This window comes from Diadema setosum, chromosome 15, assembly GCF_964275005.1.
Source record: "Diadema setosum chromosome 15, eeDiaSeto1, whole genome shotgun sequence".
NCBI lineage: Eukaryota > Metazoa > Echinodermata > Echinoidea > Diadematoida > Diadematidae > Diadema > Diadema setosum.
The window spans coordinates 832,576-860,344 of NC_092699.1; the positions used below are offsets into that span (position 1 = coordinate 832,576).

At 38.7% G+C, this 27,769-nt stretch overlaps 2 protein-coding genes across 2 annotated transcripts in view; one reads left to right on the plus strand and one right to left on the minus strand.

The window, feature by feature from the left end:
* Nucleotides 1-11,200: 11,200 nt before the first annotated feature.
* LOC140239330 (cytochrome b5 domain-containing protein 1-like) lies at nucleotides 11,201-18,519 on the plus strand. Its single transcript, XM_072319206.1, has 4 exons — nucleotides 11,201-11,365; nucleotides 12,690-12,766; nucleotides 14,004-14,222; nucleotides 15,359-18,519. The coding sequence occupies exons 1-4, from the start codon at nucleotides 11,248-11,250 to the stop codon at nucleotides 15,587-15,589; spliced, it is 645 nt and encodes a 214-aa protein (XP_072175307.1). The 5' UTR covers nucleotides 11,201-11,247; the 3' UTR covers nucleotides 15,590-18,519.
* Nucleotides 18,520-22,806: 4,287 nt separating this feature from the next.
* Nucleotides 22,807-27,769, minus strand: part of LOC140238745 (uncharacterized) — a 28,271-nt gene continuing 23,308 nt past the window's right edge. The window contains exons 11-15 of the mRNA XM_072318641.1: nucleotides 27,092-27,202; nucleotides 26,438-26,535; nucleotides 25,786-25,869; nucleotides 25,006-25,350; nucleotides 22,807-24,215 (exon numbers count right to left, since the gene is read on the minus strand). Coding sequence (XP_072174742.1) covers nucleotides 22,807-24,215; nucleotides 25,006-25,350; nucleotides 25,786-25,869; nucleotides 26,438-26,535; nucleotides 27,092-27,202 — 2,047 coding nt within the window. The remainder of the gene's footprint in view (nucleotides 24,216-25,005; nucleotides 25,351-25,785; nucleotides 25,870-26,437; nucleotides 26,536-27,091; nucleotides 27,203-27,769) is intronic.

A 27,769-nucleotide genomic window follows, 5' to 3' on the forward strand; every position in this document is an offset into this window, starting at 1 on the left:
TCCTGAGAGACCTATAAGAGTACACATACGACCTATTTGCATTTCGGTGGCTTCCTCGCACCAGCACTGCACAGTTCTGTCGAACCGCACATATACTTTGATCTACGATGCGAACGCTAAGACGACATTAATAACGCTGAAGATATTACGTTCTGCACATGCACGGGGCAGCTGTTTCCATTGTTCAACCAGAGTCTTAGCGTTCGCGTCGCAGATCTAAAGGTCGCAATTACTAGTATTTCGAAGTCGTGTACTTTCCGTCTTGTATTTTGTATGTTGTGTATTCACTTAATACTTGATTGAGAGGGGGTGTATAGCACACGTCATGATGAGCGACTGAGTAGCTGCGGGAGGTACTAGTAGTTCCACATGTTTCTTTTTATTTTGCTGGATTGTTTCATGGTGTATCTTCACCAGCCAGCTTGATTCCGGTAATTTGTGTCATGTGAGATATAGATACCGTAATGTTCTACGGTAGAGAAAGTTCCATAATTACGATTACTCTGATACACACACACAGACACACACACACAGACACACACACAGAGACACACAGACACACAGACACACACACACAGACACACACACACACACACACACACAAATCGTATTAGAATTTCCCCTTGACGAACGTCCATTGTACTATCGCATTCACACAGGCACACGCTTGCATTGTACGTACAAACAAAATGAAGTGGAACCAAAATCGACCGGACAAGGAGGCAGATCGCAACTTAAGAAAAAAGCGGTTTTGCTTTCTTTCTTCTCTTCTGTTCTTATTTTAAAAAAAAAAAAGAATACTTGGCTCGAAACTTATTCTTTTAACACCCACCTTCATCACTACCGTCAACATACAAAATATTTACGACAATTAACAGCGGCCAAGCTGCAGATATTTAATATCGCTGGGAATCAACTGTGTCATGATACATAATATATCACCTGCATAAATGTCAAACATGCCTCAATCTATTCGACAATAGTTCTGGGGTGTTAGAGAAGATTTGACGCATTATGTCGCGCATGAATCCCAGCCGAAAAGGGCTCAAGGTCGACTCGATATTCAAATAACACCTGCGGCAGCAGTACGCCTTTCAGGTCCCGGATGTGCGTGAGCTGACCGTTCACACCTTAACCAAATCACACCAATCAAAAAGAAAAATAACACGTTCCAAATATCAATGACCGTCAGATGAGAATGAGGAGGTGAAAAACAAGCCATCCAATTTCTATGGGACAAAAACAGTTTCGTTAATTAAGGGAGTTTTTCGCTGGTTAGGCTAGCAGGATCATAGCCGATCGATAATGCGATCACTGTACATGTGATGAACGTCATGTTTTCATCAGAATGAACTAAATTTAAACCAATTCATGTGTCAAAATATTATGAAAGTGACGTTTCAAATGAGGTTGTAATGACTCTAAATTGGTATCGTAATGTTGACTCCCTCGGTTGTCTTAGTTATCACATTCTATGGATAGGGTCAATTCATTTCAATGCATTTTTTATTTCATTCTCATTTTACTTCCAACAAAACATAATACAAAGTAAATCAGGAATTCTATCATAAGCATCACATTACAAAGTACGATAAATAAACGATAGTCCACAAACTAATAAAAATATGCATACATACCGGAAAACAGTTTAGAGGGGACAACTGAAGAAAACTGAGAGGTCCACTAAAAAGGGTTATCACCTTATGTCGACTTTTGTGATGACGATTGACTGTTCGAGATTGGTTTATCATTTCGCCTTAATTCCGATAAATTACCTTTTTTAATTAATCTTTAGAAAAAAGTCATGGTTCTATTTGCTAACGTTTATTGAATGACGGACTGATAATCAGAATGTAGTTTTTATTCTTGCTTCACTTGACAGCATGATTTGTGTGCTGACGCACGCATGATATTGCTAAAAACATCATTTTGTTTCTGTGTTTCTCTTACATAGTACATGTATTGCAGTAATCATATGAAGTTCGGAACACTCATACTCAAGCATAATATAATAGTATTTAAAAAAAGAAAACCACCCAAATACGTATTGCATACTATACGATCTTATATGTGTGTGCATGCGTGTGTGGGCGTGTGTGTATGCGTGTGCGCGTGTGTGGGGGTGGGTGTGGGTGTGTGTGTGTGCTATATATGTACATGGGGAGGCAAGCGTGGAGAAAGTACCAGCTCGCAGAGATGTTATCGTGAAAAGCGATCGATAGTTCAAACTCATACAGAAGTATAACGACCCTAGATTAGCCAATAGCAGATTATAAGCTCGACATAGGCTGTTAAATGTTTAGGCACGAATTCCAGACGGCATACGTCTCAGCCAATCAAATCACGCATAAGAGTGTTTGAGTGTTTACCATTAATCTTCTTGAGTGATGAGACTCCGTCCGTTACGATTTTAGAGTTTGCTGCCCGTATTACTGGCCCATAAAGTATACACAAGTTTTGGCAGATCATAATTATCCACTCAGCACTTCTTAAAAAAAAAAGAATTCCAGTCTTCTTTTCAGCATCGATGGCCCCACGGTAGGTTTGTCTTTTGCCTGGAAGAGAAAAAGAGGAGAACAGGCAATTATCATTGTTCTCTTTGTTGTTGTTTTTTTTTTTTCACCTAAATTGCATAAATCTGAATTCCTTACAGACATATATCATATCTCACGAATTCTCTTGGTTGGTGAAGGTTTCAAAGGAAAAGGGAAGAGATGACCAAAGAAAGAAAATGATATGCATATAAAGTATACAGTTTTACCTGTAATGGAGGCAAAGAAACATATAGATATTGGCAACAAGACATCATTATGTATTGTCTTGTCTATTCTCTCCAGGCATGCGAAGGTAACCTTTCCAATGGAAAATCAATGTTCTTGTAGAGGTTATTGTCATTACGATTACATTATCATCTGATTATAATCATTATTGCCATGTAGCATTGTCATGTAAACTAATTTATAGACTTGGATCACGTTGGTGAAAGCAGCTTCTCCATGAATGTATGCAAAGGGTTGGATTGCAAAATGATATCCTCCCGAGGATGAATCTGTTCATTGCCTTGATATCTAACGTCGACGTCACGTCGTGACATAGAAGTAAGGGAGAAATAAAAAAACAGAAAAAAACAGGAAGGAAAGTAGACAGAAAGAAATACATCTGGAAAATAGATGAAGGGAGAATAAAGAGAAAGATGGAGAAAGAACGAAAGAAAAAGGAAAAGGGCTAAGGAAAGTAGTTATGACCGAAAGCATAAAACTCTCCTTTATCTCTTTCAACGTTTACAACATAAACAATTAAAAAAAGATGGAATTACAGCATAATTCACACGTTTTACACGATAGAAGGATGACATAGGTCATCATGAAAGTGGTAACAAGTCAGACTTTTAAAAAGAACAAGAAAAGAGAAGTGAAGTAAAGTGAAAGAAAAAGTATCTCGTAAAAGCCTCAAGGGCTTGCAGTGATGGGATCACCTGACTGTGAACAGTTGGAATACACAAGAATAAAAGAAATCGCAATCAAGTGTGAAGCAACGTGAAGCTGATATTTGGCGAGGAGAAATATTTTGAGTTTGTTTTTGTTTTTTTTTTTGTTTTTTTGTATCTCCTGTTATATTTTGAATCTCGAATACTGGTAGTGAATTCCAAATGACCAGCAATCAAAGTGAGCACACTTGGGTAAGAGATAGACGAAGTGGGGAAAAATCGAAATTTAACGGCTAGACTGCACTGATAAATTATAATTGATTTCTATCTGATAAGGCAATGTTATTTTCTGGAGTGTATTTTGGAATACCAATGTATATGAATATCTTTAATCTGTATCAAAGGGAAAATTAAATATATGAAATCAAATATGAAATGACATGCAAAACGAAGAAAGAGAAACGGAAGAGGAGTACTACAAAAAAATGCAGTTTTTCCTTAAGCTGATCCTTTATTGAATTTTCTCCATCTTTCAATGAAATTTCAAACAAAATAAGCCATGACTAATCCACAATCTAGGTCCCAGAGATTGCATATTGGCATATGGTATAGGACCAAATATTCTATAGAAAAACGACTCCTGTACATTGGTGACTTATTTTTCCAGCTTATCAAAAAGTTAAAGGTCCTGTTAACCTTTGGGAGGAGTGATTTAAAAAATGTTCAAGATATCACTTTTGATACATATGTGTAGATCAGTTGTATCATAAAACATCCTATCATAAAGTCTAAATTATAAGGAGAAATCACTATCTTTCTCATTAAACCATAACTGTAGAGTGTAGACGGTTTATTGTGGAAACATTTTTATAACAACTATTGTTCACATTTTGTATATCTTACAATACTTAACATCAATTATACTTGTTCAAATCTTTACATTGGTTGTTTCTATCCTTACATAATTGCCCTAGCTCACATTTTAGAACTATTTTGAAGCACCAATGCTGGGTTTTTGTTCCATCTGCCACTGGTAAATTATGTCTTTAAGCTTTTCCGCATTTTAAGCATTTTATCTTTTGCATTTACTGCAACACAATAGACAAAAAAGTAGCCATGAGAAAAAAAAACAAACAATCATAGGCATACATAAATAGGAAAGGATTCGAACCTACGACCTCTTGATCACCGGACAGGCGTCTTATATCCACTAGTCCCCGAGTTTTCCCCAACAGCCAGTGGTGGGTGCTGAGTTTGTATGCCCATTATTTTTTTTTTAACATGGCTACTACTTAAATAACCATTAATTCGGTGCTTATTTGCGTAGATGAAGGGCGATTTGCCAATCAGTTGCAATTAAAAAAAAAAAAACACACAACTCGACGCAAGAATATCATTAATTCGAATTTTACATCTACTGTTGCAGACAGTACATTACTGCCTTTTTGATACTAAGTAAAAGATTAAGAATTTCTCATGCCTACAAAACACACTAAATATATTAACACATATTATATATATATATAATCATACAATGATATAATTATATAACATATATATATGTTATATAGATTATGCAAACACTTGGCGAATTTTCTGGAGAAGTCAGTTCATGATGTAAAAATTCATGTTGAGTCCATAGTTTAAAATTGCAGCTGGACTATGACTGTGGCGAAATATTGTGTGACAGTTTGTCAGGATTTCTGTTTCAGACTCCCGCTCGCATAGGCGTTATCAATCCTGACTTCATTATGACCATATTCTATACACGTTATTGGTTAACATGCATTCTTCTAGACATGCGAATGTATTACGTCATTGGGGTTAATGTCAGTCCTTAAAGGGTAACAACAACTAACAATCTTCATTATCTTTGTCAGGTCAAGTTACTTTTCTTCTGTTTTGATCATACTCTAATTTACAGTGCTTTTCCCCGTGGATGTGAAACGTGAAGAATCCGAGATTCCCGCCATTCTATAGGCTCTCCTTTACGGCAGTCTTGGAAATGTCCAGCGTCACTGTGACCACATTAACGCTGATTGTGGCACGATAAAAGGTGATTTGATTACTGTATACCGAACTGACGTAACAATTTAGTTGGAAATGTTGACAACATGCGTGGAATGAACTCGGACAGAAAGTTCTCGGTATAAGGCCGATTCCCTCCTTCGAATACAACCAAACAGCCACGAATGAATTATCGGGGAAACAAGGTTTTAGGCTGAGAGAAAGCCCCCAAGGGGCATCTTTTGATAGAAATCCTTAATTTTAGCTCTGCATGGTAAAAAGGAAAACAAATCTTACTATATCATTCACAATCACGCTCATCCGTGTTTTGAGTTGAATCCGCAACACTGGGCTGTCGATAAAGTGTTTTTGTTTTTGTTTATACACCCGCTTGTTATTAACGTTTTGCTGATGACACCCCCTCACTTACAGTAATGAATACATGAAAACTACGGGAAAGCACGGTCAAAGTAACTAGACGCGTCATGGCCTACGCAGCTTACTCAATGAAGTAGCACATCAGTTACGCCTACTTTATTTAATACAACACAAAGGATTCTATTATCATTGATGAAGGATATGGTACGCTAATGTATGGGACAGAGTGAGGTACCCATCTCAGAAAAGTGCATGTTCCCGATCTACAGTATGTCCCTAAAAATTACAATAGGATTTTCGCATTGATAACTCCCAATATGATTAAACTGACTAAAATAATGTTATTATACTTAAGGGTCTTAAGATAAAACATCTTAGCTCTATTTTGCAGAAAACCCCATTCAATTTGGTTAGGTGATCACAGAGAAATGTGGATTGTTGTAAAGCACATCATGGGCTTGACTCTTTCAAGTTTAGCACTTGGATGTTCTTGGAACTGCATAATTATTAATGTGTGAATCCAATGGACAGAACTTGAAAAGAAGGGATAATAATTTCTTCTGATCTTAAATCCAGTACTACACTTACTCGTTTCAGAACCCTATTCAAACGCATTACATTAAAAAAAAAAACTATCATCCTTGACTGAGTAGACTTCAACAGCTGTACTTTTTCTTCTTTCTTTATCTTCGTTTCTTCACCCTCTTACCAATCTCTTGCATTGCATTTTTACTGAGTGTATGCTTGCGTATGTCTATGTGTATATTGTAACGTAATTCTGTATTTTTTAATTTACTACTTATGACAGAAATTTCGATGTATTTGATATGATTATGCTTAATTGCATTTTTGTTATTGATTGTTTAATTGCTGCTAAGGGGCCCCATAACAAGCACTAGTTGCTTACAAGGGGTCCTGGCCTTTGAATGTTATGTCTTTTATAATGTGCAATTTTTTATGTTGTATCATACAGTTGCCGAATGAATTGAAATTGAAATGCTCTTCAAAACTCCTCATTTCTCTTTGACCACTGAAGCAAGTCGAATGGGGTTTTCTGTAAGATGTGGGTAATAAGTTATAGTTTCATACCCTGAAATTGTATTTGGATTGATTCACTATCTTTATAGTTATCATTGCGGAGGGTCCCATTGTGTGTGTGTGTGTGTGTGTTTGTGTGTTGTGTTTTTTATTTGGGGGCATACGGTATTGGGCTACGGGTAAAAATTCAATTCACTTCAATTCAAATGAAATTTTATTTCCGATAACACATGTTTGTTGTTGCACAACACCAGGTTCTTGTAGAGTGCTAGATAATATCCGAGTGACTTAGGTTGGTCCTATTATTATACCAATCGTGACCTAGCGTTATGTCACCAATGAGGGTGTCCTTGGTTTTAACGAGGCCTATTGTGTTCTTCCCGGCTAATTGGTTGAGGAAAACAAGCAACATTACCTCGGGCTTTAATTGACATCCTAAGGAGTTATTATGGGTCATTAAAGACGTGTTTATCACTATTATTATACCAGGGATTTGTTGTTTTAATAATCTGACCTCTGTTCCTTTGTTCACTGGGGACATGCTATGCCATTAGAAAAAAAAAAACACGATACGATATTTGTAATGAACTTACTATATAAAATACAAAAGGATACATGAGGCTTTTGTTTTCCACAAGGAACACAGATAATGGTACGCTAAATTATCTCAGTTTTGAAATCAAAAACAGGGACTATGATAGTCGGATGTTGCATTTTCTTTAACGTGTTTGTTTGTTCGTTTGTTTGTTTGTTAAATTTGTTTGTTCGTTCGTTTGTTCGTTCGTTTGTTCGTTTGTTTGTTCGTTTGTTTGGTGAGTACGGAAGGGTGCATGCCTTACTCCCATTTCCCCTCGCCGCGGATGAACAATGATAGAGCAGCGAAGTAGGGTATTAAATCGTGCTACTGAGGTGACTTTCCCCTTTAGACTCCATCATGGCAGTGTGGGAGTTCTCTACCAGGCTTTAAAGCCTCTCCTGTTCTTTTTACTATCGACAGGATGGGATATTAACAATGTAATATTTAGCACCAACCAGAGTTAAGTTAGCGAAATTGTTTGACGTCACAATAGAGTGTCACTTAATTCCGTTCCGAGCAACATTGAATCTGGCAGTTAATGGAAGCCTTGATTTACGTGTCCTCGGAAGTGACGATATTATTTAGAATACTCCGAAGTATTTACGACTAGACAATGCCACTTTATTTCCTCTCAACCGACTCCCATGTTTTAACTCTGTGCGTGCCATCTTAATTTCCTGTCTGTGTGTGAAATCTGTGTAAATTTGACTCAGTGGCATAGAAAGGGTTAGTGTGCTGTGTCAATACACGTTGTATATACACAGGAAATTGTTATTAAGTATTAGACTTCACAAGAGAAATAAGTCTCAAGCCAATATAGGAAGACGCTTAATGACTTAACATATGGAGAAAATGGTTTTGTATACATCATTGATTTTTTTTTTTATAGATTCATTATGTATCAACACGTATAATGATAGTGACATTGAGGTTCTAAGGACTGTCACACTCCTTTTGCACGAAATATCTTTTTTCAAGGGCTCGAAGCCGAGGAAAGCTTGGTGACAGGGTGGAGCTCGTTCTCTTTATTGAAACTATTTCACCTGAAGCTTGTAGAAAGAAACAAAAGATTTGTTTGTGTGTGTGTGTGTGTGTGTGTGTGTGTGTGTGTGTGTGTGTGTGTGTGTGTGTGTGTGTGTTGTTTTTTGTTAAGAAATGACAATATTATAACTTGTACTTTCCAGCTCCTGAACTTGTTTTGCTTTTTTTTTGGGGGGGGGGGTGGAAGGTTGTTTTTGTTCTTCTTCTTTTTTTTCAGAGCGGTGCGATGGATGATACAGCCACGCCGATACAGTCTTGAGAGCCTTGGAAGGCTCTGCGCCGATATGTGCCGATAAGAGCCTTCTATTACAGGGCTCTGCGCCGATAGAAGGCGTTGCGCCCTCTAGCGGCGTGGCTGCTATAGTCATCATCGCTCGGAAAAAAGGGGGATGGGGATTATCCAGAAGCTGTACTATCTAAACCTTGAACAATCCATGAACCCGATCTTACCGAGGGTTGAGAGAAATCAAATTTATGTTCCGTCCAGCCTTCCATTTCCGGTAAAGAATAAGCAAGAAGTTTGCTATTCTCGACGAAATTACTCAGTATCAGATACGATTTCCGCATTATACAGCAAAATATATAGGCAGTGATAAAATAAATGAATCAAGAGTGCTACCTTACTCTTGACATGCAAAGGTTAGGATTAAAGGCATTAGTTACCATTTAAAGATTAAACAACCAATGTTAAAATAAAAGTTAATCAGAATAATTAGTTTTGTTAAATATATAAAATGTGAACAATAGTTACAATAAAAAAAAGTTTCTCCACTAAACCGTCTATACAGTTATGGTTTACTGGGGAAATTCGATGTATCCTTATATTTTAGGCTTTATTACGAAATTTTTATATGGTAGGATGCTTTGTGATACAACTGACGTACACAATAGGAATCAAATGTGATATCTCGAACATTTTTTAATCACTTCCATTTACTTCTCCCAATATGATAAGCAGCACCTTTAAAGTGGGAAGCAATAAAGAAATTTGGGGGAAAGCAGAAGCAAACATCCCGAAAAGTTTAGCAGTAGGCCTTAAAAGCATTATTCATGTTTTATGTAAGTAACATAGGGCCTATCACTTTTAGATGTACCAGGTCAGGGCCTACAATAAGATGACTGTATAAAACGGGTAAAAAGAGAAATCCAACAACAGCAATAAACATCGCAAAATTTATAGTATTACCCTATGTACAGATAGACACAGTCCAGAGAGACAGGCAGATAGATACAAGCACTGTTACACATGTGCATACTCGTGTACGGGCCTTCTGTACTCATACTATACTACGTAGTGTGCTGTATCTTCATAACGTATATAGAAATGCACAACAAATAATAACACACATCTTTATTTACCCTTTACACACACACACACACACAGACAGACACACACAACACACACACTGTGTAACACTGATTGAAAACATTTACTGTACAACATCGTAGCATAGATACGCTGAGAGAATTAGCACTGAAACAAAAATCTACAAGAAATAGGCCTAGGTCTACGTATCTTCAAACCAAGTCTGCATTAATTCCCAAAGTGGACTTTCATACTACACGAAAGTAGGGTACCGGTAGTTGCCTACATGGTTTGAAGTTTGAACTTTGAACTTTATTTCTTTCGACCCCTTCCGGAGTATGAGAAATGTAACACATTTACAATATTGCACTGCATAAAACAATCACAAAATGGCAGTTTTGAAAAAAAAAATGCGTGAGATGAGATACTACCTAACAACAAAGATATAACGAATATGAATAGATTATACATACGGGCAAAAAAAAAAAAGGTATAAACTTTAAAAAAAAAATTATGAACTAAACTTCTGTGATATTACTTTAACAAATGAACTAGGCAAGTTTAAACAGCACCTTCATATATTTAGTGTTGAATAACTCATTCATTTTCAAAGTATTTGACCTAATTATGTATTTCTTTGGAACATAAACTTTCCGTTCCTCGGAAAAGTACTCGCACTGGAACATAATGAAACTCATCACCAATCAAACCAACACTACACAAACTGACGAAGTACACATAGAGAGCATGACCTTGGTAATCCTTCATATCGCCCACTAACAACGGGGAGACGATGGCTCCCGCAGCGAAATTTACATAAGTTTCTATTTTCCTCACGATCACATTTAACAAGATATGGTTCAAAAGTTAGACTAAAGATTCTTTAAAAAATTTGTAATTCAAACACTGGCCGTTATCATTTACATCACTCAGCCAGATTTGTCTATCAATATCAGCTAATATCTTTCAGCCGAAGGGTAAGGGAGGAAAGAGAGAATAAAAAAAAAACCCTAATAAATCATAGCAATGATCTTTTTTTTTTTTTTTTTTGTAAGCGAAGGATGAAATTACCTTCCCCTCGGCGACCATCCACATTCCGTGTCTGCTGCGATTATGTTACACTCTGCGTCTGCGACGAGAAGTTATGTACGAAATTCCTTTTCACCCTTGAATAATAAAAACAAATCAAGACGGCTTACTCTCAGAGATAAATACTTTGGCATGTCAACTGTATCGTTCCCAATGATATTTGTGAGTGATTATGTAAACTAGAAAAAGAAAAACTTGCACAAATTCCATTGTACGAAACCGCTACCAAGAATTACAAAGACTCGGTCTGTGCGGACATGGAGTCTGTGCCCATTGTACACTGTCTGTCTAACTTTTTTTGCTTTCACGGATACCATAGTTTCTTGTTTCTTGGCAACAGCGAAGCCACTGCAACGTCGTATATCAGACATTCCAACCGCTAAAATGAGGCCAAAATACTATACTCCAAATGAAGTATTAGTACACAACACACTAAAGGACATCTGGATTTCATTTCTGGGAAAAGTTTATGATCTTACCCCACTTTGTGAAAAGTATGAAGGTAAGAAATGAGAAAGGCAAACGTGTCCGTCGACTACTTAGTCCCATCAGTCGGAATTCGTGTGTGTTGATAGTCGGTTTTGTTGTGCTAATTTGTGCCAAGTGCAAATCAAGTGCACTATTGCCCAAATCAAGACGTGCGGTCTAGCGTAAATTGCCGTAATAGAGAAGAGTTATTCTAGATTTTTTTTTTAGGTGTTTTCAGGAAATTCAAAGCTTCCAATGCACTAAGAGAAGTTAAGACTAGTTTTAAGAACAAGACTTGAAGCTTTAGCCTTTAACATTGTTAGACTAGTCTGTCTATCTATTGATATTAACAGCTAGACCCTAACGTTAGACCTAGCATGCACAGCCCAGTTGCTGTATCCGCTGAGGGGTGCTGTAATTTATAAATCACGACAGGGCTTCGCACGGCGTCTGGCCCTGGTCGGGCTAATGAACAGCCAGCATGCAGAATTGGACTTGGACTGGCTGGTGCGTGTTTGTTCATTGTTGTTGATCTGTCTAACGTTACGTTGTCGTTAGTAATGGTATATAGCATAGGGTCTAAATCTTGCTATGATAGGCCTACTGATACAAAATAAGGGTGATGATATGGCTCTATTTGGGACTGTGGAAGGTTATCTGCCTTTGAACCCAAAAGGACCCTGGTTTGATTCCCGAGTCTCAGAGAGCAATTTGCGAATGTCCTACCGTGTACCGCCCCCTAAACTAGAGGGAAAAACCTTAAGAACGTTAAAGGGACAAGCTGAACAATTTGGATTGGTCCATATGAATTTCGTTTTACTGTTTTGAGCTGTTTTCTTTGATAAAAAATAAATAAAAAAATACATGAAAAAAATCCCTTCATTGGCTTTATCTTAGTGTCTACAAAGGTACTTATCTCAGATTGGGGTCAAATGTAAAATTCTTAACCTAACGTTAGAGGGTTCTAGATATAAACTTTGAAGTGTACACTACAGATAGAGCACCATTTTTATCAGGTGCCTATAAAGACTCCAGTCAGATTATTTTGTTGCTGTTCCAGGTTTGTATGTTGTCATGGCTCTTTCTAGAGTTTTTAGTTTCATCGTAAATTCATGTTTTGTTTTGTTTTGTTTTTCAGATTGCTTAGATTACACTGCTTCTTTCTGGTAATACTCTAGAAGTGTTTTTTATCCTTTTTTTTTCAAATTTGATCTCTCAGGAAAGAAAGGAAATGAAATCATTTTTCATCATATTTTCATAATCTACATTTTGCTGCATTGCAAGAGAATGATTCGCAAGGTACACTTCGTAGGAAATGTTCACTCTCATCATTGTGAAATTGTCTGTCACCATTGCAGGAAGTGTTCTGTTGAAGCCCATCATTGCTTGTGCAGGGAAAGATATTTCACATTGGTTTGACAGAAAAACACAAGATGTAAGTATCTCCTTTTGTTTCCTTGTTTTTCACATATTGAATAAAGTCTTAAAGGTGGATAGCCCCGGTAGTGTAGAGGGCGCTGTTGATGATACTGCCGATCACCGATAGCATTAATACGAAGATTACCGAAGTTGAATGCTTGCTGTCATCAAGAGTAAAGTGCGTAGGTGTTGCTATTGTAAAGTAACGTTGCCTTCGTTGTCTTCTCTGCGCGTCGCGCACACTGTAGTAATGCCAGGGTGCGTGCATACTTTGTATGTGCTTGTTATTATGACATCACAAAAGAAGTTTGCTATAAAAGCTGTCATCCCCCTCAGCCGAATCATGAGCCGAACTGTGATCCGACCACTGACTACAGTGAATCGGACTTCTTCGCACTCGGGGAAGTGGGCCAAAGCGTAAGCGCTAGAGAGGAGTGATAGCGTAGGTCTCTATGGGAAACTTGCGCCGTGCGCCCACGTACGCATTTGACTAAAACACCGGGACCATGCACCTTTAAACTGACACCAGTGTTCAGATTTTGTTTACATCACTGATTATGTAGCTAATTATAGTTAAGTATTTGTGACTCGCTACAACAAAAGGATCCGAAAGCAGGGGTACGTTGAGTTTCTGAAAATGATATGACATTATTCCCTTACTCTTCCGCTTTAATTTTAAACATAACACGACTCAAAAATGTACTTGGTTGCAGAGATATCAATGGTTTTATGAGATTATGTCGAGTGGTCTAGGAAATTGGCATTCCAATGCAATCATAATCAAGGGAAGGCCCAGATATCACTTCGAAATTTGGGCAGGTGATAGAAGAAACATTAAATTAGACTACAAAATTCTGCCAAAAACAGAAAGTTGATGGTTTTGACCGATTTGGATGATCTGACTTCAAACTCGATTTTCTCCCCTCAACCATCAGTGACTTTCGGATCCTTTCGACATGGTGGGTCACATTTGTAATAAGTAACTGAGGCTGAATATAAGCGTTTGCCAAAAGTTTTAGAACTGCTTTAGTTGTAATTAAGGCAGACAGTGCGTTAAGGATGAGGATCCCACATTTTTAGCACTTCCATGGCTTATTTTTACTTAATTTAGCTTCAGTGATTACTTTAGCACAATCATAGTGACTTCTTTTATAGAATGAAGTGTGTGCCGGGTCTTCGACACAACTCTTGAAAGATTTTATTAAACTGTTTTAGTGTTAACTCATCAACCTTCTTTCCCTCCTACTCTACAGATCAGAACACATGTCGACCCTGTGACAAAGTGCATGTTCCCTTTCGCCCCTCATGGCCGCTTTGTGCACATTCCGCCTCCGTGCCCCCGGACGGACTGGGCCAATGACTTTGGCCGCCCCTGGTGGAAAGACGAGAGCTACTGCATCGGCATTCTGTCCAAGAAGACGAGGACAGTCAAAATCATCAACACACTGACCTCCCAGGAGCAAATTATTGAGGTGAGATGACCAACCATAATGGACTGTCGATGCCATACACTGCAGCGCATATTTGCTTTTTGTTGCAATTTGCAAACTGCCTGAAATTGAAGAAATTAATAAGTCACAATAACATTATTGCCTGCAATATCGGGAATGCATCCATATATTTTGTGCATGGTATCAAGTTGTCATGTTTTCTCTTGAAAAGTGATATTAAATATTTTTCATTCCGTCTCTATTGTTCTTCATCACAAAGACATCAACTCACAAAACTGTCTGGCCTGTCTCAATTTCTGAAATACTATGCAAGAGAAAGTTTTCTTCCATGATGCATCCGCCTATAAATCAAGGCTGGCTTTGTTACAGGCAAAAGAGTTGATTAAGTATAAAGGCAACCTCTGCAGTCATTACTGAAAATACACAGAGGGCCCTTTCTCTGTATTACAGCTCTTGTATGTGTTTAAAATTGTGACCTGTACACATAAAAATATCACTACTTGCATATCATACAGAGTACATGTAATTCACTTGCAGGCTAAAGAACACCCCCAATAAATGATAGATCTTTAAAAAAAAAAAAAAAAAATCACCAATGCTCTTGATGTCTGGTGTAACCATACACCGTATTTTACTAGTTTCTAAGTTGTAACATAACAAAGATTATCAATAATTTGTAGTTTTGCTAGAATAAAGTACATGATTGTGCTGTCATCATCTGTTTTCCTACCCTAAGCAGACTATTTTCAGTGTACTTTTCTCAAAAAAAGTAAAATTCACATTTCACGGCTGTATGAGTTTTTTTACTTTACAGCAGTCTTAAAATCCCCTCATAAAAATAGATTGTGCTTGATGCATTGGATCGCAATGAAACCCAAAGCAAAACTCTAAGGCTCTATTTGACTGGTACTAACAAATATACACCAAGTAATCTTACCAACAAGTCCCCTATTTATTCTCATACCATTAGGAAACCATAGATAGTAAGATTTGTTGAATGGATGCGTGGAAATGTAGTAGCAGGTGCACTATGTTTCTTTATTTAACGACATTCAATGTCATGTTCAGTACAGTTGTGTTGTGTGTTGATTTGACATTGAAGAGAAAAAGAAGAAGAGTTGAGACTTAGTAAGCCTTCTTATCTCTGACTGAATCAGGTGTGCTCTGAGGAGACGATGAACGAGATTCTCCAGCGGTATCTGAAGTGGAACCAGCATGCCGCCAGCTACACCTGGAAGTACGAAGGCCAGAACCTGGATATGGACAAGACTCTAGAGGAGAACGGCATCACGGACGAGGACGAAGACTTCTACAAACTGAGCATGAATGACGACGAGTTCCTCCGCGCCATACACCTCTACTTCAATGATGACCTCACGGAAGCCTGAGGAGAATTTGGCGAACTCTTTGACGTCCAGCTATTAGAAATATTTAATATAGCTCATACTGTTCTTATGGTGACATGCAGTAGTCCCAAACAGGGTTGGAGACTTTTTGCACATACAGTGGGTCACTGCAATCTCGTTTTCTGATTTCTGTTATTCTGCAGTCTTGATTTTGACTCTTGTAAAGTACTCTTGGTGCATTCCTTAACCCACCTCTGTCTCGGTTATAACACAGCTTTAATATTGATTCTTTGCATAGATATCACCAGCAGCTGTTATCAGCCACTTGCATTCAGTATACCACAAGATTGACTAGCACAGAGAAACTTGAATTCTGCTTCAGTTTTTTAATAACTAGTAATGATTTGTGCGGCTGAAAGTGATTTCTGGTCAAAGTAAAGCACAATCTCTTTAATCTTCACAGAGAACAATATTCTGATTTGAAAGCAATGACTTGGGTCATGTGAGTAGGAATACATTGTACCAAGCCAGTTTGCTGCTTCTCATGGTCATTTCAGCTAGATGTATGTAGGCGTACTCATACTCGTATAATTGTGTGGCACAAAAATAGCTTGATACTTGAGAGTTGTGCCTTATAGTGATAGAAATTACATATGATATAAATTATAAATTTTATGTAATGCTTGCTACAACGTACTGTACAACGAATAACATGGTTCTGTTTGAGGAGATCCTTGCTGAGCTGTCTCCATAAAGTAAGCCATCCCACCTGTTGCCGGTTTCTGCAGCTACTAGTATACAACGAATATCTGTTTCAACTTGACGGTATGGTACTTATCGTTCACTTCATTCTTTCTGAACTGTTTCTGTTGTGCTTGTTTTTACAAGAGTGTAAAATATTCTCATGCCACTAGGAAACCACAGATTGCATGGCTTGTCAAATGAATGCGTGGAATAGTACAGTACTGGGTGCACTATATTGCCTTATTTTATCACAATATGCAATTTTGTGTTTTGTGCAGAAGTGCCCTTTGTTAATTCAACATTAGGGAGCTTTAGATTTTTGCAATGCAGATATTCAGAGGAAAAAAGGACTGTTCTGCGCATGCACAAATTTGCTTATAAATATTGACTTGCGTCATCTGAGTTTGCACGGTCGGTTGTGGGCTGTTTGTGCGTTCGCTCAAATTCACACCATAGAGAACTACTTGATGCAATGATCATGTGGGGCACCATTTTACTGTGTATAGGCTGCATCCTCATGTAATCTACGACGCAGAAAGAGAGGAGAACGACCAAAGCAATTGTTGTCTTAACCCGTTGAGGACAAGTCCCAAGTATACTCGGGCAGGTGTCTATGGGAAGTGCGTGTTGTAGCAAAATCAATCCGTCCTCAGCGGGTTAAATGTCTGCGTCACAAATCTAAAGCTCTCTATAGAAGAGGGTAGAGACTGTATCTCAGAGTACATGTCATATGTTGTTGTTTGTTCATACCCTTTGACCTGCCACCTCTTCCCTTGAGATGGAGAATTCCTCATTCGATTAGCTTACAATTTTAACTAGCCAGTGTCTGAATATGAGAGTTAATATGTGACCCCCTTGCTCAAAACCAACAAAAAGTAGGCCAAAATGAATTTCCACTTATGTACAGAAGTTTAAAAGAGTAAACTGAGTTTTTAAATGGTATATAGCTTGTTAAAATGGTAACTTTTTAAAACTGGACCATCCTAAACCAGTCAAAAGGTGATCAAAAAAAAGAGAACTAGGAGGTGCAGTCGTAAAAAAGGAAGAAAAGAGGATGTAAAGATTAGGGTCACTCAGGTGTACTGCTGTGCAAATGTCACAGGAGCAAATGTCACACCACCTTTCTTTTGCCACTAATTTAATAGTCGTCGTCCTCAAAGGGCTCCTTACTCCAGTCACTGGGATCAAATTGGCATCTGAAGGAGGAGTTCTCTGTTATGACCACTATGCTGATTTGATATCAGCTAAGTTTGAGTAAAAACTTTATGCCATGTTAATTATCAAAGTATTAAGAATATTACACCCCCATTCCACAGAATTTTTTTTTTCTCATTGGTCACTCATTGGCCACCCACCAAAGTGTATCGGATTGCAGTCTGATGAATCTGACTTGGTTGGTCGACTATCGAGTCAGTGTCGGACATGTTGCGTGTGATCTTCATCGGATGATCTTGCCTCATCGGATCACCGCCCGACGTGTCCGACACTGACCTGATAGGCGACCAACACAAGTCAGATTCATCAGGCTGTCATCCGATACACTTCGGTGGGTGGCTGGAAGTGATTAACTTTGCTTCTGATGAGTGACCGATGAGAGAAAATCTTTGTTGAATGAGAGTATTGCACATTACTAATCTGAAGGTCATCCTGGCTACAAGATTCTACAAGATTCATTGCATTCATTCAGTATGATTCTATTCGATTCCCAGGTATGCCTATTCTCCATTACTGTAGTATTTTTCTCTCCTTTTTTTTCTTTTTTTTTTTTTTGGGGGGGGGGCATATTGTAAATATTTGTACATGGATTTGTTGCAGGTTGTAATATTCTATCAGATATGTTTGTGAATAAAATATATGTATTTTTCAGTGCAGGTATCAGTGCAACTTAAGATTTCATATGATTTGGTGTGATTTTTCGAAATCAAATTTATTTCAGTTTCTCTCTTTTTTTTTTTTTTAGCTCTAATTGCTAGCTCCATTTTCATTAATGTACCATGTATTTCTGTACAGTAATGCAAGACACTTGTATGGTACCTTGGAAGTTCACACACACACAAGTGTCTTTCCCTGATCTCATTCTGAGAAACTGCTGCATTGAAACATAACACAGCAATCAACAATACAGTGCTTTCATTGCATCTTTAACTATAGCAAGTCACATTCTGTGTTAATACATGTACATATACAGTAAATGGTGTTGTGTATTTTTTATTCTGGGTACATGGTACTGCTTTTGTTTGTGTTTTTTTTTTCTTTTGTTTTTTACACTCAATTGAGCATTATAATTTATGAGTCATGTTTTTGACCAAATATGTAAGCAACATGTTTCATGTATCAATTCCAGTAAATTTTAAGAATGTGAAACAACAAAATGCAAGTGTACAAAACTGTTTGACATACATACAGGTTTGGTTTTTAATATGTCACCTGAAGTGTGACTAAACGAGCTTCAACTCTTACAGAGAATTGTCTGTACAAATAATTGACTTCCTATCTTCAAGTGAGCCATATCATGATTATGTTCACAAAATATGAAATAGCAAATCATTCAATTTTCATATATACAACTGATCAGGCCAGAGATACACAATACATTTCGTGCATGAATCCAGAATACTTGTGTACACATACTCACATCCATCTCTACCATTCCTTAATACTGTATAACCAGAAACTTCTGTGTGCATGAAACTTTCGCTAATTTCGTGAGGAGCAAAAATTTGCCAAAGTAAAATGCATGTCACCGAAATTTTTGTTTTTTGTCACCGAAATGCATTGAATTCCAGTAGTAATTCACAAAAAATTTCATGCCACAAAAAAAAAAAAAAAAAAAGGTAATCGGTTCCAACGTGAGAATGTTTTGTTCCACTAAAGCTTCTGGTTGAACAGTATTTTTTAACAATCTGTGTAGAGACCTTTACGACCGCTACAACATAACCTCCTTGATATAACACACAGTGAGAGCAGTAGCATTCTGTGAGAACAGAAGGTAACATGAATCTCATCCTATCTCACTCCTGACTGCAAAAATGGGCATAGGCTGTATAAATAAGATCACATCATAGCAGCAGAAGACTCCATCCTAATATGACGCTTTGTTATAAAGACACAAAAATCAGGGAAGTACATCTGTAGAGGAGTGACAATTTCAGGAAAAATTAGACACACACACACAAAAAGCTATAAACTGACAAAGTTTAGAGAGTAAGTCAAATTGGCAACTGTGTGATGTAAGCCCTAAGTGTTGAGCAGCTCTCCAATTTTAAATTTCTTTGACCCCATTCCCATCGGGGGGGGGGGGGGGGGGGCGTGATTATTCCGCAACGCTTGGTGCTCTCGCCGTGACATTTTATGACTTTTTTCTTTCAAGAAACGTGCAACTTTTGAGACCAAATTTGTCACTCCCGGGCATACCGTTTTGAAGCCACGCCCCTTTGAAAAAAATTTGTCGACCCAAAAATTGCTCAAAAACATGACTTGTACAAATCCAATGTAAATTGTGTTTTTGCAAAAAATTCATATAAAAATAAATATTTTTCCTTTCAAAGGCTGATAATGATTTATTTTAGCCTGATTATGCTTTAAAAAGTTTCTGCAACAAATTTTGACGAAAAAAACAACAAAAACAAAAAGTAAAAAACAGAGAAATACATAAGAAATAATTATGAAGCTGAATATTTGCTTCAATATTATTGTTGAGGGTATTGAAAAGAGTATGTTCACCAAAAATTAGGAGTCTTGGAGCATTATCTTTTTATTTATAGGCAAAAATTTATTTTTGCATAAATTAGCATAAATTAACATAAAATACATAAATTAAAATTTGAAAAATCTAACTATACAGTCTTGTAGATTACATTGGCCTCTACCTTAGTGCAAATTTTCGCGAAGATCGCACGATCCACAATTGAGATTTGAAGGGCGGCCAAAAAGGCCCCCCCCCCCCCCCCCCCCCCCTGGTGGTTTCAAGTCCCTCGAAAATCCCAGTGGGATTAGGGTTAAACCTGTTCTTGGTATACAGTGAGAGTACTATGTAATATGTGTTTGCATGTCCTCCCCAGTACTTGAGTTCTGTGAGTGCCAAAATATTTGAGAAAAATTGAAAATTGGTGAATGTGTGTTTACAAAACAAATGGAGAACTGCTCAATACCTACATCACACAAACTTGCCACCTTTAACAGTTTATTACTCTTTCTGTGTGTCTGAATTTTTCTTCTAATTTCCATTGATCTATTTCTCTGATTTTTCTGTTTTAATAAAAAGCAACATTACATCAAGATAGAATCTCCCTTTATATAGAGTAAAATCAGGCTTAGGGAATGGTGGAAGTTATAATCAGAGCAAGACTGAGAATAAGAAAGTTGGGAATTTTGAGGTTTAATGTTTCCAACAAATAGTAATCTTGCTTGCAACCACACAAAGAGATCAGTAGAGGTGATGCTATCGTACTCACGTCTCTTTCACTTTTTTTTAGTAAAAATATCAATAAAATCAAATTTTTGGTCAACAATCTAGCCCCCTACCTACATCATTAAAGAAATTTGATTGAAATCATACGTAATTGGCATAGTTGTGATACCATAACATTAGCATCTACAATCTGCATGAGTCGTTGGTAAACATATCACCATTTTGTTCAACATTCAATCATTTAAATCTCATAACTTCCTGATTCAAGGTCTAAATTTCATGAAACTTCTTCCACTCTTTGTTTAATTGCCTCTACAGCCATCTTGAACATGGTACAAGAATTGTAGTTTAAAATTTGCGTTTACCAGCCTGTCTCAAATGTCGTGTGAGAATTCAGAGTTTTTCTCCCTGGGAAACTGCATGGGGTCTTTACATGCCCAGGTCATGGACACAAAAGGTGAGAGAATTTTTAAAAACGTTACATCTTCCATTCCATCTGTCATCATAGGGGGGTAAACTTTGGCAGTCACTGAATTAATCTGTATTCTCATGATGGCAGATGAAGTACATCTGTATGTTTTTACTTTGGGATGATCTTTTACTGAGCAGCTTCAATTTCTAAACCACAGCCATTACACTCCTTTTCCATGTGGAGCTAATAACAGTACATCTCCAGGGTTCCTGAAATGAATTGTGTCCGAGCCTCCACGGATTAGTTTCCTTTGTGTGAAAACACACTTTAGGCAATACTCATTATCCACATACAGTGTATCATATTTTGATGCATTTCAGCAGCAATAAAGTAACACACTTCTAGCTGAGATCTCTTAAGCATTTCGTCACAACTTTTAGCTGGGCACAGCATGTCAAATCTTGCTCTAATGCAGTCTTTGAAAGCATTCATCTGTATTTACTGTACAAAAGGGCACTTACTTGTTGAAAGGGTTAAAGTGGTATAGTTTCTCAACATCAAGGCAGACTGAGTAAGACTGCCACGAAATGAGTGACCTTAAGAAAAATAAAACAAGCCAAAGTTCACAATTGGTAGGAATTATTCATGATCAATTAATGCTGCCCTTCTTGTTATTACCAGCATTTACATCACACAAACTCTATCAGTTTAACTGATCCATTTATCATCAGGAGGGCTTCTAAACCAAGATCCTGAAATAGGAGAAAAACACACTAGAAATGGTTCTCTATTCTTTGCAAATTCCAAAACTACTGTAATATTTTGGACGACAAATTTCTCTCATACCCAGAATGATTTGTACGGGACTTTTAGGATAATAAACATCAACAGCACTTATAGCCCTGACTGGTTTGTGACTTTTATACCCACTGCTCGTTCAATTCATATGTATCAAGTTTATTTTAATGACTGAAGGAGGAGTGATTTGGGGTTTTTCTTTTCTTGGGGTGGGGGGGGGGAATGGTCTAACTTACATGAATTTCAAGGTCTGTGTACATCAAATTGCCTCAACACATTCAAATTTGGACTATGTGGCTTTTCTTCTTCTTTTTTTTTTTTTTGCCTTCAAGATAAGTGATCTTGGTGGCATTTCATCAAGCATTTTGTCACATATTTTTCTGACAAACTGTTTCAAGCTAATGAAATCCTTGCATCAGATTGGCTGAGAGCAAATCTGTCAGAAAAAAAAAAGAAGAAAAAATATATATATATCTGACAAAATGCTTACTGAAATGCCCCCTAATGTCAAAGTATGAGAGGTTGACTGTACTAACAATACATTTCCAGCAAGGGAATGTTTGCTGACTCTCTGAATTCTGTACATGAGGTGTTTTGTTTTGTTTCTTTTCTGAGTAATAACCCTTTTATGGAGTAAAAGTCCTTAGACATTACCATCCATTGGAAATCTTGACATTGCAAGCTGTCATACTGTGAGGATGATACATGTAAGTAGAGGCCCAGGGTGTTTCTCACCAATGCCTGTGATCACCATAATTATCATGACAGGTTGAGTGAGTTGAATATTGATTCATCTCAACCCTGTTCTCACAAAGGGTTTTAGCTTGGTCACATGCACCTGCAGCTAGACACACCTCTCCCGGATCTCTGCCACTGAATTCCTGGTAGTGCTAGCTACCACATTCCCCTACCCATCCCTCTCCCCCACCCTCTTCCCCTCCCTCTGAATCCCATTTGTGACCCTGGTCCAAAGGCCCCCCTTCCCATCATCCCCCCACCCCTTCCCCCAGCCATATCCCCTCCCATGAATCCTGGGTCCTCCTCCCCTGTTCCCGGCCCCTCCTCCCACGTTCGCTTCCTGTGGGGCAAGGGAGGGAACTCCTCGTGGTCCTGGAGAGGCAGGGACCTCTCGTCAAAGTCTCTCGCTGGGTTTGCAAACCCAGGACCTCCTTGTCTGAAATCCTGGTCCTGAGTTTCTCTAGTCCTCATTTGGCCACCGTCAAGGGGCAATAATGGTGGCCTGCGAAGGTCCTCGTCCTCCTTGCCAGGGACCCCTCCAGGGGTTGTACTGTCCAATGGAAACCTACTATCGACATCTTGAGCTTGCTGACTCTCAAAAACCCTACTGGTGGGACCGTTGAAACGTTGGATTGAGCTTTGTCGCATGTCCTTGTCACCAAATTTTTCCTGCCGAAAATCAACATCCCCTCCCCCCGCAGGAGTAAAGCGCTCATCGCGATCTTCACCAGAGCGTACAATTGGTCCATTCCTTCTGGCCCCATCTGGACCAGGCATGGGTCTCATTGATGGACCCCCAGCAGGTCCACCTGGTTGTTCAAGCAAAGGATTCTTCACATCAGTTGCCTGCCTCATATCAACATCACCAATCAGGGGTGCCTTCCTCAGGTCCACATCTCCCTGGCCAACATTAGGTTGAGCATCCACTGTGTGAAGCAAAGGTTCTTTTGGAGGAGCTGTGATGAGTGGTTGTGATGTTGGGGGAATTCCCGGAGAAGGCAGCAAGCCGGCCGGCTTTGGTTGTGGCAGCAGTCCTCCCTGGCTTCCAGGGTCTGGCAACAGACCTCCAGGCTTGGGCTTCTCCCCGAGCAGTCCTTTGCTCGGTGCTCCTGATTGGCTCTTTGGCTCCCCTGGCACTTTCTTAGCACTTGCACTCTCAGTCTTTGCATCAGGTCCACTTGAGTTGTTGCTACTCTCTGCTGGCGCTTTCTTCTCCTGTTTCGGTGGTGGAACAGCGATTGGCAACGCTGCAATGCGCGCTGGCAAGGGTCTCTCTGAGCGTTTGTCCTTGTTAAAGTTGCCGCGACTGCCATTCTGTTGCTTGGGACCTTGCTGGTTGTCAGAGGTGTCTGCAGGGAGGAAGCCTTCTTGCTTTAGCTTGGCAGCCAGATCAGGTGGGATGTGGCCAGCATCATGGAGGACATTGATCGGGTTCAGGTTAGGTTTCAGGATGGGAAGGACCGTGCCTGCTGGTAGGTTGGCTTGGATGACATTCACCAGTGCCTCACGAGCAGCATTTTGCCCTTGTGTCCTGGCGATGAATTTAATTACTTCTATCGGGTTCCCTGCGATAAAAACAAATGATTTACACCAATCAGTAATAGCTTTCAGTACAGTTTGTCCATACCAGCACTATCTACCCTTGAATAATCAACAATAATCTCTTATCAGGCTGAAAGGAAACCCTGACAAGAATCTATATTTTTACAATTTGGAGGGTACATCAACAATACAACCATAATCTCCAAATTTGTGGCAAGCCATGTTCTGTAAGGATTCTGATAGTCCATACATTTCTACAATGCATGGCAGCTAGCACTGGTCTCATTATACTGTAAAAGTTCAAAGTTCAATCGTTGTGACTGTCTAAAACATCAAAATCATGCAAAAAATTCATCTTATCCAGCTGGGCAAGATTACTTGCATGAAAGTTTGAATTTTCACAGCATATCAAAGATCATGCTGCCTCCTTTCAAAGTAGGCCTCTTGAATTAAAAATAAACAGTTCACTTCAGTTTGGAACCATTACAAACACCACATACCAGCCGTGTACATCCACATGTTGTTTAATATGGTCACTGTACGATGACATGCACATCATAGATTTTAAATTTTCTCATCAGATTACCATGCAGATACTTTAAAAACTGAAAGAAAGTGACTTTTCTGTCCTCCAAGCAATCAGGTACGACCATCAATTTTATGTTAAGAACATATTAACATATATCACTCAACCACCTTGTGGCATAAATGAAGTGAAAGTTTGTGAAAGTTTTGATTGGTTGATCCACAGTGCTAAAACCAAAGCATGGCAGAAGCGGCAATTTAGCACATGCCAACGAAGCTCACACATACCTCCAAAGTCTGGAATGTTGACAAGCCCCGAAGCATCTGCCTTCTCTTTGGCCCGTTTCAGGTCCATCTCCTTCCTCCTCTTCTCCTCCTCAGCTCTCTTCTTCTCCTCCTCCTCCTTTTTCTTCCGCTCCTCCTCCTCCCGTTTCTTCCGCCGCTCCTCCTCGATGTTTGGGGCGACGCCCGGTGCCTTGTTGGCCTCCCATTCCTCCTGGAAGGTCTGGGGGACGGGGCGGGCGTAAGGGACCTTCCGCTGCGGCTTGGGCTTCAGCTGTTCCAACTCCTCAATGGAGGAGTCCAGGCCTGGGATGGAGGTATCTAGAGTCTCTTCCACAACAGGTGCCACAACTATGGCAACAAGGATACAGACAAACATACACATACAAATTATTAACAAAGAAGATGGATAGATACTGCTGTGGCCGTTTTGTTGATTATCTATAATTGATCATGATAAATTACACAGCAGCCATGATCGGGTAAGCTCTGAAATTGTGGACTTCTAGCAAACCTTTTCGGCTAATATTTAACATTTTCATCAATATCTACTGAAATTGTGATATTATAGTGTTATTTCACACATTTCTTATGCATACACATACATTTTGGACCAATAATCCACAATTCTGGAGGCATATGAGAACTATGTTTTGGCTTCAAGTCCTGGCCTTAGTTTGCTTTGTGGTAGCTCAAAATGTACAACATGCATCCTTCACAAAACATTGAATTAACTTTCCAGATTCAAAATGCTTTTCCCTATTAAAGTTGCTCTTCTAAACTCACCAGGTTCCTCCTTCCTCATGTGCTCTGGGACACCAAACTCCAGACCCATCCCAGGGATGACAGGAAGTGATGTCGTGTCATCATCTACAGACACAGATTGTAGGGATAATAGAGATGTACAAAGAACATTTACACACTTATGTCTAAAGGCACAATGATCCTTCATAAAGCAGGTGAAATGATACTAGAAATAGGAATAACGGACATGGTACTAGAAGCAAAAATAACTGTAGTGGTAGTAGAAGCAATAATGACATTTGTAATAGAAGTAGCAGTGATAACAGAAGTATGCATGATGGTTGTGAAGGTAGTGGTGGTAATATTCACTGGTGGATGGCTTCATATTAAACCATGCAGTCTTCCTTGGATGTGAGTGTGGTCTAGAAAAGGACCTAGTCAATCTCAACCTTTCAGTAAGCATTTTCTCACCGTCCTCAGGATGGCAAGAACATGATTTCCAAATTGCAGATAAAGTTTAGACCAAGCGTACCATCTGCTAATAGTTGCATCAAAATTAAAATGATTACGAAGTTTGAATGTCTATCATAATCATGAACTGAAGCACGAATCACCCTAGAGCACTCTCCTGTAGCCTAACAGAGCACACCAACACCTTACAAAGCTATTTCACGGAAACTCAAGGTGCATCTACCGTATTCCAGGAGGTCCTCTGACGTCCCGATGGGAAGGGTGTTCAGATTGTACCTATCCCTCATCTTATCTCCTGGTCGATTCCTTGTCCAGAATTTCCTGAAAGAAATATAGCAAAGTAACATTTGGAAACTGCATATTCAAAACTATACTTATAAATGTATAAACACATGTCCACAATTTATACAATCATTAGCAAAAATATTAGTTTTCATTAACGGCATTGCCATGACAGGTTTTGCTTTCTAAACAACAAATTTCTTACTTTCCAAACATTTCATCAGAAAGATAATGAAAGAGGCATTTGAGCTTGTCAGATCGCAGGATTCTATCACTGAACCATCCACGGGTCTAGCCTATGGAGACGAGGATCCAAATATTGCAAACAGCAATGCATTATTCAGAGTGCTGAAAAGCCATATTTTTTTTTACAGTGTTTTCATCTTTTCTGCTTTAGACATGTCTAGTAATATTATTCGGGAAAACAGTTTTCTCCATGAAACCTGGAGTATTTTTGGCAAAAAACAAAAAACAAACAAGTACAACATAATGTACGAAAAAAAACCCACTAAAATCACAACAGGCATTGTTTAAGCAAACTAAGATAACTTTAATATGATACATTGTATGTGAGTTAGGAAGTGGCATTACTCACGTAGTGTGGTCGTTGGAGCCAGAACACAGCATGTGACCCAGAGGATGCCAAGCCAGACTCCAGATAATACTCTCATGGGCCTCTTCAATCCCTCCAACCTCCTTCTCATTCCTAGACGGTAGGAGGGAAGACAACATCACAGACTTTCATTCACACATAAATCCAGCGGTCATCAATCTGGCACTAGAATAATATATGCGACGCTGGACACTGGCACTGGTCCGACGGTCCCTGATCAGTGAAAATTACTGTCAGACCAATAACTTTTTCAAGAATGGACCAGTAAAACATAGAAAAACTGGGCACCTACTGGTCCTACCTGTCTTACCTACTGGTCCGACAGACAGGTCGGACCAGTAGAAAAAATGGATCAGTGTGCAGCCCTGATATATGACTGTGCATCATAAAATCCACACAGGAAGATTTGTGGGTCCATATTCATCAGGAAGCCTGCAAAATTGCATTTTCAGTTGGCCCAGCTCAAGTTGGGCTCTTGGGTGGATTATTATTGTTGTTGTTATTGTTGCTCTGAATGTTGGTTTTCTTTTTCAAAGAGTTAATACCTTTTTTCTATATTTTAATTTGATGTCTGGACGCATAATATCAAGCAGAAGTAGTATTCTAGTAGACTCATTCATTTTCTGTCAAAAGATAGTTCTATCCAATATGCAATCCATG

Excerpts from the sequence above, each read along its gene's own strand:
- LOC140239330 (XM_072319206.1), top strand. The coding sequence starts at position 11,248 with ATGAGGCCAAAATACTATACTCCAAATGAAGTATTAGTACACAACACA. Across the intron at positions 11,366-12,689 it reads ACTTTGTGAAAAGTATGAAG|GAAGTGTTCTGTTGAAGCCC; the intron begins GTAAGAAATGAG and ends TCACCATTGCAG. Across the intron at positions 14,223-15,358 it reads CCCAGGAGCAAATTATTGAG|GTGTGCTCTGAGGAGACGAT; the intron begins GTGAGATGACCA and ends TGACTGAATCAG.